Raw genomic sequence first — 15,313 nt, 5'->3', positions numbered from 1 at the left:
CATTGCTCAGGGACAGTAATAATCGTATTTTGGATGATGTAGCACAAAAAACGATAGCAATAGCACTTAGACTTATATACCGCTCCATAATGCTTACAGCACTCTCTGAGTAGTTTACAAATGTCAGCCTTTTGCCCCCAACAATCTGGGTCCTCATTTTACTGACCTTGGAAAGATGGAAGGCTGAGTCAACCTTGAGCTGGTCAGGATCAAACTCCTGGCTGTGGCCAGAGTTAGTCTGCAATACTGTATTCTAACCACTGTACCACTATACAGTAGTATTTCTTGATATGGCATGGCTGAATTTTGATAGTTCTCCAGGAATTTTAGTGGGGGCATGGCAATAAAACGGATTTTATAGTTGGTATCTGCAGCTACCAAGAAACAAACTAGGAAGCACTGTAAGATATGATACAGCATTGGGTTGATTGAATGCATATATAAATGAAGAAATAAGAGAGAAGACAGAATAAAAAGCACGGCCATGAATAGCTTTTGATTGTTCCTTAAATAGTTCTAATTTGACAAGACTCTTTAAGGTAAAAGAGAATGTATATAAATGTAGTCTCCATCCTCTTAAGGGTAATGGCAGTTGGATGTAACTTTCTCCTTGAGAGATATGTATGTCCAATAGGATTAAGCAAAGAAATAAAATGTCTAGATTTTTTAAATGTATGGAATATAGTTAAGTGAATTTTGAAGGGGTTAATAAACTTCCCTAAATTCTTAGTTTCTAAAACCATTTACCTAGATTTATTTCATGGAATTCTATCTTAGTCCTTCTACTATTAACAAGAATAATTTTTATTTGGAGAGTTGTTTATCAGTACTATCATGTCTATAATTGGCATGTATGCTGTAATGTCAAATATCATGATATAAAGAGATTAACCTTTTATATATCTTATACTATAAAGAATCATACACTACATGGCTTTGAAAATATCTAATTCAATCCCTAGTATGGCAGAAATCCACAACATCTTCAAAAGGTAGCCCTTCAGTTTTTGTTTAAATACTTGCAGTGAAAACAAGTTCACCATTTCCTAAATGTGACCCAACATGTTATACGCTTTCCATACAAGTCTTAAAAGTAGTTTGAGAGAACCCAATGAAATATGAAAAAATATACTTTATATTAGCAATATTTGGTAGTCCTGTTTCAAACTAATCAAATCCACTGCACCAAATGCATGGACCGATTAATTGATATAAGATTTAAATTGAAATGGGGAATGCGTGGGGAAAAGGCAACCACCATCCACCTGAGAAAGCTAAATGTACTGTAACTCACAAAAGCTTAGGCTTTTAAATAAAATTTGATAGTTGGTTGATTCTTGACTGATTTTTGATAAAGCATGCTAGCTTCTGACAAGCAATGCATCCTTTTCTAAATGTTAGCAAATTCTGTTTAATAGTCTATTTTAAAATTTTGTCCAATATAAATCTGAAGCTGATTGGCTTGATTGACTTTTTCCCTGTTTTTGAGAAGAGGAACAATATTTGCCGTTTTTCAGTCATCTAAATTTTCCATGAAAAGTATTGAGATAGTTTGGTACCAATCAATGTCTACTTAGCCTGAGCAATTCTAGATGTCCCACTCTTTTAAACATAAATGAAGAAATGTCTAATAGATCTAAAGGTTCTATGTACATGCATATACACCAGTACACTTAGAAAAAGATATAAAAGGCAATAAAATCACACTAGACTTCAAAACTTCACTAACACAGTAGTGCCTTCAGTGTATCTCATCTAATTACATTTGCTTGCAAAATTCCATGCAGAATGGGGTTTTTGTTTGTTTGTTTCTTTGGTCACTTTTATTATGAAAAAGAGAGGATTTAGACTATAATTCAGATTTTGATAAGCATTTGAACCATTAGAAATGGGTCTCCTACCATATGCTGATTTGGACTCTATCTCAAATATTTAAAGTACTTAATCAGAAGTTTACTTAAAAGACTGTTTATGCTCTTCTAATGGGAAAAGGGCTTGCCAGTGTAGGTCACTTGATTATGAGTAAGAAGTATTAGCCTGGTTGAAAGCCAACCAACCAATAGGAGTATTCCAGTATTTGAGGAGCTGCCACAAAGAAGAAGGAGTCAGCCTCTTCTCCAAAGAACCAGAAGGCAAGACAAGAAACAGTGGATGGAAACTGGTCAAGGAGAGAAGCAACCTGGAATTAAGGATAAACTTCCTAACAGTGAGGACAATTAACCAGTGGAACAACTTGCCTTAAAAAGTTGTGGATGCTTCATCACTGGAGGTTTTTAAGAAGAGCCTGGACAGCCACTTGTGTCAAATTGTATAGGGTCTCCTACTTGACCAGGGGGTTGGACTAGAAGGTCCCTTCCAGCTCTATTCTGATTCTGATTAAGATCTGGATGTTTGGCAACCTATTTGCCCTTCCAATCAATTCCCAAGCATCCCACAATTTTGTGATCGCCATTTTCAAAGTTCTCTTCCAGCTTGGCCAGAAATAAATAGGTCAATCCTCACTTAATGACTGCCCTCTTTTGTGACCATTTAAGGATACAATGGTGCTGAAAAGGGTTTGCAAACAACCTTTGTACTTATGATTGGTACAGTGTCCCCACAATCACATGACAGTCACAATCCAAGGTCCCATCCAGCTCTATTCTGATTGATTGACTGATTAATTGATTGAATGTTAAGATACTGTTCTAGAAAGTAGGGTACTGTATTTTACTCCTACTTTATGCATGAAAGTCTGCCAGTTGACTGTGTGTTAGTTACTCTCTTAATCCAACCAACTTCCAGGGTTGTTATAGAAAAAAGACAGGAGGCAGGAGAGTTAGGTATGTTTGGTGCCTTGAGTTGATTGGATAGATGAATAAATAGACATATGATAGATAGATGATAGATAGATAGATAGATAGATAGATAGATAGATAGATAGATAGATAGATGATAGATAGATAGATAGATAGATAGATAGATAGATAGATAGATAGATAGATAGATAGATAGAAAATTACTGAGAAACAGATTATCACTGACCAAGCTTCATAAATGTTCCATCTATGTTACCAGTAAAATAAATACTGGAAGCTTAAAAAGCATTATTTCTGTTCAGCAGTCACCTTATGCATTTGGTATAGTATATTTGTAGATGAATTAATGCTTTTACTATTTTACTATTATTGTATTATTTCTTTCAATTAAGCTTTCATCATCCAAATGATCAAAAGTAATAGGAATTATGAATTTATCTATCTATAAATAAAAATATATCCATAAATATATAAATCTAAAACTATAAAATTGGTTTCTAGCTAGAAATAAGTATTCTTTTTCACAAAGACAGAACAATAAATGTTTTGGTGGATCTACAGAAATTTTACAAGCTAATTGTGTGCAGAATCTTGTGAAGTGCTTCCACTAGGATCCTGGCTCCAAATCAGCTGATTTTATATCCCTATTCTACTCTAAAGTGAACTTTCTAAATTATTTGTATCAAACACAAGCCAATTCCACCTGAATTCATTATTGAAGCACAACTAATAAGTCAGCACATTTTATAAAGCCAAGTGGCATTCTCTGTGCATAAAAAGCAGGAAAATGTGATAAATCACTTAACTATATATTAGGAGCCACTATGGAAATCATGACTAACCACAGCAGGAATTTTTTACCCTGTTACATTTTACAACAAAGAAGAGCTTACTATACTGTACTTGTAAAACATTTCACTATGTGAACATCCTAGAATAAAGACATCATTATTCATTTACTTTGTAAAATTGGACTGTGCAAAGTGAAAAGATTCAGAAGTTCCAACACAGGAAGATGGCCAGATGTTTTCTTTAAATTTGCAGACCATGTCTGAAAATCTATTATCTAACCTATAATGATGTAAGCTGTATCACTTCACCATACTTGATAAATGACTTTGTACATACTGTATTGTCTGTAGACAGATCTCAAGGTTGAATTCGTAACTTCAGGCAGTCTTATACTGAATATCAAGTACTCTTAATATCTGCTATTCTTTAAACCTCACTGCAAAAACTGTATATTTAATGTATGAATTCAGCCCAAACACAGCTTCTTTACTCTCTGTGGAAATATGCAGGCAGGCACTAAATGGGCTGATAAGAAATAGTTCAAAAAAATAAGAAAAACATGTGGCCATCATCCATACTGGACTTTTCCCATTGTCCATTTGGAATTGATTTGCATTTTAATAGCTAACTTAGTGAGATGAGTATGTTTCCTTCCTTCTACCTGTTCCCTCTTATTACTCATGTTGTGGTGTTCCTTCCTGTACATCAAATCACACCTGAGAATCTCCAAGTAAATGCCAGGTGCACACCTTTCTCCTCTTAGATTAAGGAACATTACTAATGTGAGGATATATCTTTGGCATTAAAAAAATCCCCACTACATGTCTACTTGCTGATTTACTTTTGCATACTCAGTTTACAAAACTTGCTATTTTTTACAATAGCATTGCATGTTGCACACATTTTGTGCATATTTTGTACATGCATACACAAGTTTTGTATTCCCCAACAATCAATTACTATACATTTTCCTGACAATAAAAAGGACTGTACACTCTAGATTTAAAATAAAAACTGAAAATAAAAATACAAAAGATATCAGTAACAAAATAAAATACTTTGATAAAGAATCAATTTCCAATAATCAATGTTCAACACAGAACACATAGTACCTAAATACATAAAACTGCCTTAAGGGTATACTACTAAAAATCACACCTGTTTTTGTAATTTTTTCCCTCAGTCATATTTGTTTTGCCTTGACCCTGTTGAAATGGTGTCAGGTTTTATAGTCTTGATTCCTTTGTGCAGCCAGAATGTTAAATACATTTCTTAAAATTGAGTGCAGAAGTTTGGAGCAAAATAGAGTAAAAAATCTGAGAAGAAGAGAGGGAATAAAAGAGAAACACCATATCTGTACCTGGTTCTATCTTCTGCCACAAAAAATAAAGGGGAAAAAGAATGCTACCAGCATCCCTGAATTAAACACTAGAGTATCTTTCTCCAACCAGGCGCTCTAGAAACATGTGGGATTTCAGTTCCTATAATCCTCAACAAGCATTATTTTTCATCATTAGTAGAAGATTGTGATAGCTGAATTGTAATATATCTGGATTCTAACATAACATGGGAAAAATTGAGCTTAAATTCTGCCTACATATGGGCATGATTAAATATGCAGAAACAGAAGCTGGAAACTCATGAATATTCAAACTGAGTTGTAATTTGTTTAAACATTGTAAAATATCAAATGTCTATGATGATACCCAATTGAAATACAGGCAAGGATCCCAGATTTATGCACTAGCTTTCCAGGATCTCTTTTGCTAATGTGATCCTTTACCCACCCCTAAATGCCAAAGGATTCTCCAAAGCATTCTCTGTAGCTTCATTGTATGAGGCACAATGGGCTGCAATCAGGAGAAGAAAGCGGTAACTTTGTAAATGCATGCCAGTGCTTAGTTTGAGAACATGCATGGGGCCTCTTTTGATTCTAGCTGCATTAATTAAATATTGGAGCAGAAAAAGTAAATGCTCAATAGAGGGATAAAAAGTAACTGAGCAAATGAGCTCTAACTATAGCCTTCCATTTAGTGCCCTTTGGCTTCACTCCCTTCCTGTACTTGGCTCTAGTTTTACTACTGGCTTTTCTTCCATTCTTTACATTCTTCTGCATATAGAAATTTGTCAAAATTATTGCTGTTCAGCCAGACTTCTCTTTAACTTCAGTCCACCACCTTTGGGACTGGGAACTTAAAATCATGCACGTTTTTTTGAGCTAAGTATCTTTCCATTCTCTTTCCATCCCATAAATGCTCTTGAGCTTCACCTCTTTGGTCTTCTCCCCTCAAGAACCACAGAGGCTTTTCTTTGCCAATCTTTTACAAAGCAGGACTCTTAAGAGATGATTCATTTGGTTGGCTACTTTGTGTATTTTGGATCTTGTCTCTTTGCCTTTCTTTAATACATTGACTAGTTTTGCACACACAATTCCAAGAAGCCGTCCAGCTGCCTTACTAGATGCCAAAGTAATAATGTTTGTGGGTTTAATCGCCATACTTCTTCATATATGTCCTTAGATCTTGTTTGTCTTTCCTAATGCTGCCAGAAGTTGCTTGGATTGGTTTTACAAACATGTGGTAGTGAATGTTCCCATACCAGTGATTTTTTTTAAACAGATTGAAACTACTTTGTTTTAAATAAGTCTTTTGAATCAAACTAAGTATTACATGAAAACATGTGTAGATTACTTATGATACCTATTTTTTTTAAAGCAGGGAGTATCTTTTTCAGCATGACAATTTGGATCTGGGTATGCATGCTTATGAATGTGTGCATACGTATCTAGGATTTAATTCAAGTTGACACTGAACTTCTTGGCTGCCCAGGAAAACAGGGATTTATATATGAGTTTACCTAGAAGCATTACTGGGTTTACAGGGTAACACTGAAGTGGGAAAATGGTACCAGTACTTTTCCTCCCTAAATTCTCAATTTGAATTGCCCTTCTCAAAGGGAGTATTGCTCTGTAAAAAGACTAATTGTGTGTTTTCTGTATGTAAAAATCTCAAGATTTCCCCCGCCCTCCCCCCATCCAGTTATTTTTTGAGTCATATATTTTTTTTTGAAATGAAATTCCTAATTATATTATTTTATTTATATCGATATATTTCTTCAGAAGCCCCATTATGTTTAATAAGGTTTATTCTCATAAACGTACCCCTTGCATCCTGGACATAAATTGTTTCAACTCCTACCCTCAAGATGATGCTATAGAGCACTGCACACCAAGACACCTAGACACAAGAACTTGTGTGCCAGGGAGCTGTTCTTCTGCTTTTTGGAGTTCCTGCATGCGTGAAGACGCTGGAACCCAGAAGAGCAATAGGCGATGGCTGGTGTTCCTGGAGAGAATGCTCTGCGTGCTACTTCCAGCACGTGTGCGATAGTTTCGCCATCCCAGGCTTAGTATTTTCACAGAACCCATCTCCAAACACAGGATAACAGAATAATAGAGTTGGAAGTGGAACCCCCTGCTCGAGCAGGAAACCTTACAACATTTCAGATAAATAGTTGCCCAGTCTCTTCTTTAAAAACTCCAGTGGTAGAGTATCCACATGTTTGGGGCTGCTTGTAAAAGCACATTCCTTTTGATGTATATTTTCCATTGTGTGCCTGTTTACTCTCTTGTTATCCCTTTCTCTTCAATGAATGTAAATTTAACAATTCACTTCTTGCTAATTATTCCAGGACTTGGATGAGCAGTTCAAAGGATAGGGGAATGGAGAAACAAGAAAGCTAAAGTAAAATCATAGCACAGGTGCAGTCACATGATTCCCCATGTAGTGATTTAACAAACAAGTTGCCAATCCCAATTGTGGTCGTTAATCAAAGACTACCTATATCCTAAAAATAACCTCAATGCTGGGGAGACTATTCACCACCACACTTAATGCTTTTGCTTTCTGTTGCAGACTTGCTGACCGCCAAGGAGTACCACTGTTTATTGCAATTGCTTTGCTCTGACTTTCCTGTGGAGCTTACTCAGAAAGCAGCAAGGTGAGCCTTCATTCATCCCCAGATGATTACCACTTTGATAATGCCAATGATCAGTTCATATTCCAATAGTAAAAGTAAAAGATAAAGATACCTTCAAGTTGAGCTTTGATCCAACTGCTCCACTTGGATGTATTCCTGTAACATTATTGGCAAAGATATGTTGATAGTGCTCAGCAATTCTAAATTATCTATATTACTGAAACAGATTGATTTGCTGCATAGAAGTGGGAGCATAGTTCTTTCTTGATTGTAATTCATTCATAGTTGCCCAGACCTGTGAGCAGAAACATTTGACTTTGCTGCTGTCTGTTGCCAATTAAATATGGTGACTATTGGTATTCCAGTTTAAAAATGAAAATTAATACCACAGCTGCAACATCTGTATTTAGAAAGATGTTTCTCACAGAATTTTTTACTATATTTTTAGAATTGTAGCTCATATTTCCACAAATCCTGCAATTCATCAATACCTACTGATCTGGTTTTTTTCAGGAGTAAGAGCTGTTATGATAAATGAGAAAGACATACAGTTCTTGATTCATTTGCAGACCAGAATATCTAAAGAATATCTAGCTTAGTTCTAAACCCACATAGAAATATAGTTGCCTGAAAGGTAATTGACATCTTCCTCACTCTTAATGATTTGTGGACAAAGCCGTCTCTACTAATAGGATGCACTAAGACAACTCTAAAGCTAGGATTTCTGTGATTGCGTTAGATTCTTGAAGATTCTTGTTTTGTTTGTTTGTCGCCAAGAGCCCAAACCTCAAATGACTAATGAGCAGATTCTACCAGGTGCTTTGGGATTTCCCAGGAACTTGCAGCGTGTTTCATCAAATACTTGGTTTTACTGAGGAGTTAACAGAGCTCTTGAAGTGATTGTCCTGAAGCAGCAATTCTCAGTTTGCCAATCTCATGTTGCTTTGTTTGGTTCTTGGAGATGAAACACTAGTAATAAATTACACACTACTTGTACAAAAAGCAACACAACTGTGGATAAGAGCTTGCCCAGTGAAATACCACTATTTGTCATATGGTGTCATTGGTTTGTTGTTCAGCAGTGCTACCGGTAGTTAAGACGGCCTGCTCCTACTGGGGAGAGATAGGCAGGAAGATCTGCCAACCAAAGTCATTCAAATTCTTGTTTTTTTCTATACCTGAGCAGTGTCTGAAATTGTTACTGGAGCAAAGTCTTTTTTCAGTGATACAAAATTCATTTTGGCTCATGAAGTCTGATAAAGAAGGGTTCTCTAGCCTGTAATTTAAACATATGCTCCTTTTGGGTCCTTTCACTGGGGAACAGGGATTGAGTGACTAGATTGGTAATGACTATCTAGAAGAGTTGGTTATAGTAAGTGCCTTAAAAGAGGCAGTCAAGCAGGCATTGCTGAAGAGATCTCCCCTAGATCTCACTATATTTTGTTTCTAGTCTACTATTTCCAGAGAAGGGTGTTAAGAAAATGGTGGGGTTTCAGCTACAGAATGTCATAGAAAAAGTAAATTATATGATAGACTCAGAGTTCAGTCAGGATATGGGACATAAGTATCTTGGGTTGCTTTGGTAGACAATCTTCTACCAAGGGAGGAGAGGTTAGCACAATAGGGAATCCTTTGTGCAGGGATGGCATTTTAAACAAATAGCAACACTGATTAGGAAAACATGAACTTGACTAGAAAAATAGGAAGGCATGAGAAAGAAACTCAAGGTTCATCTTCTTTGAATCTGATATAAGAAGACAAGAAGGAGAAATACTTTTATGTGTTTAAAATTCTGTTATTATAACTTATGTCAACAAAATATTTCTTGTGGTGCTTGTTTACTAACCTTGAAGGGATGGCAGGGCCTTTTTTCAACACCTGTATGGCACCACTAGGACAGGTTATCCATCAGTTTGAGGTGAAGTATTAGTATTCTAGTAATACCCAGTTAAATATTTTCATCTTGGGCAGACCGGAGGGTCTGTGACACTCTGTCTGTTTAGAGGTTACAAGGGACTGATACAAAACAGGCTGAAGTTCAGGTCCAAAATTGCTGTTTATACAGAAATCTGGCATTCTGTCTGCTCTGGATTTATTTCTTGCTTGGGGACTCTCTCCACCAAAGAAGCAGGTCTGTGATCTTCAGGTCACCCTGAACTCATGGCTACTGCTAGATTTGAAAATGAAGGCTGAGATCCTTCTTTAAGCATACCAGTTGGAATCCTGCTCGGAGGATATGTCTCAACACTATCTGGCTAGACTACTACAGTGTACCTTATATGGGAGTATCTTTGAAGACAACTCAAAAATCACAATAGATACAAAATGGAGGAATCCTCCTGCTAGCAGTTGAGAGCTACTTGTAGCCTGTTATATTGCAACACTTCTTAAATTCTCAATAGGTTTATGCGTACAGTTCAGAGGGCTGTTTTTAATCGATACAGCTTGGCTCCTAGGGTTCCTTCAGGATCCTTTAGTATAACTTGCCAGTAGGGGATACATTACATTCTTTATGAACATAAGATGATTGTATTAGGCCAGCAATGGTTATTTTAAATTTTATTTCATTCTTTTAATGTTTCTGCTGTGGTGATTGGTTTACGGATTCATAACTGTGGATTTATGTTTTATGCCTTGGGTGGTTAATATTTGGCAGTATGAAACATAATACATAAAGCTCCAGCTACCTCTTAGGGGGTCTTTTAGGCTTTGACACTTTTGTTATGGACAACTCATAGTAAGTCTCCATTGAAATACAAATCTCCACAAATCATGTTTGAAACTTGCTTTTAAAAATGTGGTAGAGACATAGGTGTACAGCAAAAGGGCGTACCTTTTGATTCTCACAATGGATCTGGAGAAAATGACAACTTTTTCACAACCTTTTAGCATCTTATTGTGATATATCTTTTAAAAATTCACATGTTGTTTATATCCATATGTCTGGCTTAAGCAAGAGCTATTTAGTATATTCTTAAGAATTGGCATATAAAATGTTCTAATTCAATTTAAAATGGTGTGTGTGTGTGTGTCACTTATTTTTCAGCCTAGCTCTGCCAAATGAGATTAATAGCAGTCTCTTTCAGAAACTGTGGGAATGAATGAAATTGCCACTAATAATTGCAAAATTGGCTAATGGCTTCCATGGACCTGACTACAAATCCAAATTGAAAACTTGGATATATGGCTGCTTTTAAAAAAAAATAACTTGCAAACCTTTTCTAAATATTAAGCTTTGTTGACGGGGCAGCTTTTCTGTTTTTATGCTTGTGTGGATGTGAGCTTACTTGAAGACAGGGGATTTAAGGATTTTGGAATGCCAGGTGTGAGAGAAAACTGAGATCTGTGTCTCTGAGGCACCCAGACTCAGGTGGAGATGATATCACTGCCTTTACTCTTCCCGGGTTGAGAGCTTTGCTTTTGTCAACTATGCTAGTAAAAGAAGTTCTTTGATATTGCCTTAGTCGAAGCTGCCTTGCCCTGGTTTTCTTCATCTGTACCATTTGATATTCTTATGTGCTTGTCTACTTTTCTATCAAAGGTTCTATTTCATCTTGACTGATCACCCATAAACTTCACCAGCTGGAAAAAAGATTAATTTGAGGAATCATTTTTTTCAAGCAGTTTCTTCTTTGTATGCATACTGAGTTCATCATATGCTTTTTGTAAAGTCCTCTGACAGGATTTTCATTGATTTTTGAGGGGTTATAAATTCAGTGGCAACACACACTAGAAACCACAACCCACCAAGGACTATGATTTTTATATACATAGTTTATAAGTCACCATATTTTTTGGTATCCTTGAAACTGCAGACTGAGATGATTCTGTAATGCAGCTAGCTCTTCTAGGAGCTGTTGCTATGTATTAATAACAAACAATAAGGAAAGAGATTGAATAAGAGGAAAAAGAGGAAAGACAACAGCAAAGTAGAATAGCACTTTTTTCATTTGTAAGTGTTTATTTACTTCAGTAGCTTACTAATGGAGAAGTGGATTGTGATTTAATAGAGGTTTATGAAAATGAAATTCTGAATCATAATTTTTGTTCCACATTTGATATTGTTCATCATGGATCTAATCCTAATCAGTACAGAAGAACTGATTAAAGAGATAAAGGCAGTGGAAACTTTGGGACAAAGTCCCTTGAGGTTGAAAATACTAAAGAGAGAGAGGGAGAGGGATTGGGCCTTAGTTGCACATGAACACATGAGAGCCAGTTTGATGTGGTGATGAAGGTGCTAGTCTAGAAACCAGGAGACTGTGAGTTCTAGGCCTGCTTTAGGAATGAAATCCAGCTGGGTGACTTTGGGCCAATCACTGTCCTAATTCCAAAAAGAGGATATGGGCACAGGAGAAGTATGTCCCCCCAAAAATAAGGTGCCTGTGACTAATCAAAGCTCTGTCCCTTCTTAATATACACTGCACACACTTAAAGCTTCAATAACAGAGTTGCATCTATGTTCCTTTACCCTGTCCCATACAGATTTCAGGGTCTAGGAACAAAGAACTATTAGGTTTCTATTGATACTTGTCAAAATGCTGGAGGAAATTATTGGCTTGTAAGCATTAAGGAAAAATGCATTGCTTGGTATGAGTTTATCAAGATTAAATCTTACCAAAAATATACATTCTCCATTTTTGGTAAAGTAACTACGATTATTTAATTAACCATGGGAATACAATAAATATAGTTTGCTTTGACTTTCAGCAAAAGCATTCAATGTGTAGGATTGCAGTGCAGAAGATAACAAAACACAAACTAGGTTTTACTACCGTAAAAGAACAAGCTGGTTAAACAATCATGCTCAATGATATATATATATCATTAGATCCACCTAAAGATGAAATGAAAATTTTAATTATCATTCTTTTTATGAAATGAATTATTAAAATATGCTAAGAGAAGGATTTACTTTCTTATTATCTGAGGCACCCCTATATTGAAGAGCTCATACCTTCTCATTCCTCTTCAGAGGGATTTTGCTCTAAATTAGGATCATACTTTTTCGTTGAGCCCCTGCACTAAGATTTTTCCCTCAGCACAGTACTTTAGGAGATCCATAAACAAGGCAGTGCAGTACTCCATTGTTACTCCACTTATACAGTCATTTGAGGAAATATGTCAGGCATGAAAGACCAGGTTCATACGTGAAGGTTCAATTAATCTGATTTATTGCTAAATGCCTGTGCACAGGAATTTTCTCAGTTAATGATCAACAGCTGGTTAGGTGTTCACTTAGGACTTAGTTTGCTTATGGCTAACTACTCTAGGCTGATCCCTCTTTTTACTCCCTCTCCAAGTTCTGCCATCCCTTCTCCTACAAATAACAATCCTCAACAAATCCTCTTGAGCAATTAGATCATAAACTCTTGGGGAAGTTTCCAATTGAATATTGTACTTTTTCAGGACAGAATAATTTCCTTGTATAACTTAATTTATTGTCACTTAATTGCACTAAATTTTACTTCTCCATTAATATTTTACAGCTCCTTAGAATTGTGAGGTAGAGTAGACTTATACCTATTCTGTTGCCAAAATCTGACAATTTGTCATTGAGGTCAATATATAAAAGTACAGAAACGTTCTCTGTACATTCTATGTCCTTTGCCTTTTCTTTATTCTAGAAATATAAATATTTGTAAAAACTCTCATGACTCTCATTGATGCTTCTTGCTTTATTAAGAGCGGTCTAAAAGGTTTAAAAAAAAGTGTGATCCAGAATTCAGCCAAGGGCTTTTAGGTTTCCAGGGCTTGAAGATGCCAATGGCGATATTTTATTGCCTGGGAGATGGAAGATGCTCTGTGTGCCAGCCTCAAAACCATCTCCTTGCTGTGGCTGTTGACCACCTCTGTAATGTGGTTAGTGTTAGATATTAGCATATATCATGGCAAGTCTCCCCTCTGGTCCGCTGCTACAGCGGGAAACAGGTATCGCTCTGATTGGTCGAGGGGCGTACCCGATCCCTATAAAAGGGGAACCCTCCGACCACAGAGTAAGCTGGATCACTACTACTATTAATAAAGAGCTGATAAGTCACTTTGTGTCCGCAGTCTGTCCTCTCGCTGCCCAGATCTAACATTGGCGACGAAGGTGGGATAGAGAGGCAGATAGGACGAAGAACGCTACCTCCAGAATCTCCGGATTTGATCCAGCCCAGGAATTCGGCAGAAATTCCGGCAGCCATCTCAGATCATCGCAGCGCGGCAAATTCAAACAGAGAAGATGGCGATGCATGCTCCCCCCGCTCCTTTCGACCCACAAACGACGAATGGGAAGCCTTCATGATTCGTTTCGAGTGTTTCCTCGAAGCGAACGAATACACGGGGATCACCGACGCGAGGAAGAAAAACATCTTCCTCGGCTACTGCGGAAAGGAAGTTTTCAATACGGCCAGAGACCTCACCGCGCCTACTCCAATACAGGCAGTATCGTGGACGGCGTTGCAACAGGCCCTGCAAACTCATTACGCGCCAAAACCTTCCCGCCATGTCTGCCGCAAGGAATTCAACACAAGGAACCAGAAGGCGGGAGAATCCATAAATCAATATGTTGCAGCCCTACGAAAAGCAGCAACTCACTGCGAGTTCAGGGATCTGGACGAGCACATCTTAGCGCAGCTCATCTGTGGGTTAAGAGACATTTCACTACAAAAGAAGCTGTTGGCAAACCCGAATTTAACCCTACAGATAGCGCTAAACGAAGCAAGAGCGTCAGAGTCAGCGGAGAAATCATCGGTGACCATACAACGAGGGGTCAACGTAAACCAGCCAGCACCAAGACAAACCAGAGTACACTACAAGGACACAAGCCCCGACTATGAGAATCCCGAGTTCGAGGACAGTCACATGATGCAGAGCAGTCACTTGAGGCCTGGGGGGAGACCCGGATCCCGCTTGCCGCCCTGCGCAAGTTGCGGAGGGAATCACCCCAGGTCTACTTGTAGGTTCAGGAACGTTGTTTGTTCGCACTGCAACAAACTTGGGCACATCGCACGAGTGTGCCGGAGCGGAGTCCCTGCCTCATGGCAGCCACCCATGTACCGCCAACAGAAGCCCAACCCAGGGGCTTGGCGGAATCAGAAAGGGCGCCCAGAGAGAAATCCACAAGTGTATACCCAGAGAGAAAATTCCCAAAGAGCTGAGCGAGCGTATCCCCAGAGAGATTACTCACAAGGAGCTGAGCGAGCGTATCCCCAGAGAGAATACACACAAAGAGCTGAAAGAGCGTTCTATCAAGACGCTCAACAAGAGTATTTTCAGGATGTAGATGATGAGATAGAGTTGACCCAGAGAGAGGAGTTGCGAACGTATCTCACCACAATACATCAGGTCCGCCCTAAGCGGCCAAAAAGGCTGAGAGTCACAGTCCTCTTGGAGGGCTCACCTTGCGAGCTAGAAGTTGACACAGGATCGACCCTGACGATTATTTCATGGGCATCCATGAAACAGGCTATCCCTAGCCTCAGAAAGAGCCAACTACGCGCTCCAGACGTCCTGCTACGAGACTACCAGGGGAACCAAGTCCCCATCGTGGGCCAAGGCACGTTCCAAATCCGTTTCAAGGACATCGAAGCCCAGCTGCCCGTGACCATTGCCAGCGCGCCATTACAGAACCTTCTGGGGCTTGATTGGTTTGAAGCCCTGGGGTTAGAAGTCACCGGAATCAACGCCGTGAGAAACAGCAGCGCTGAACAGATTTTTAAGGAGTTCGAGGATGTGTTCAGCCCCGGTCTGGGTAAGTA

At 38.1% G+C, this 15,313-nt stretch overlaps 1 protein-coding gene across 2 annotated transcripts in view; it reads left to right on the top strand.

Moving 5' to 3' along the window:
• CSTPP1 (centriolar satellite-associated tubulin polyglutamylase complex regulator 1) overlaps nt 1-15,313 on the top strand; it is a 135,082-nt gene that overhangs the window by 95,230 nt on the left and 24,539 nt on the right. For both annotated transcript variants that reach the window (XM_081938351.1, XM_081938352.1), the window contains exon 4: nt 7,505-7,589. In XM_081938351.1, coding sequence (XP_081794477.1) covers nt 7,505-7,589 — 85 coding nt within the window. The remainder of the gene's footprint in view (nt 1-7,504; nt 7,590-15,313) is intronic.

This window comes from Natrix helvetica (genome assembly GCF_964273705.1).
Source record: "Natrix helvetica genome assembly, chromosome: 1".
NCBI lineage: Eukaryota > Metazoa > Chordata > Lepidosauria > Squamata > Natricidae > Natrix > Natrix helvetica.
This window is presented reverse-complemented; position numbering and strand designations above follow the sequence as displayed.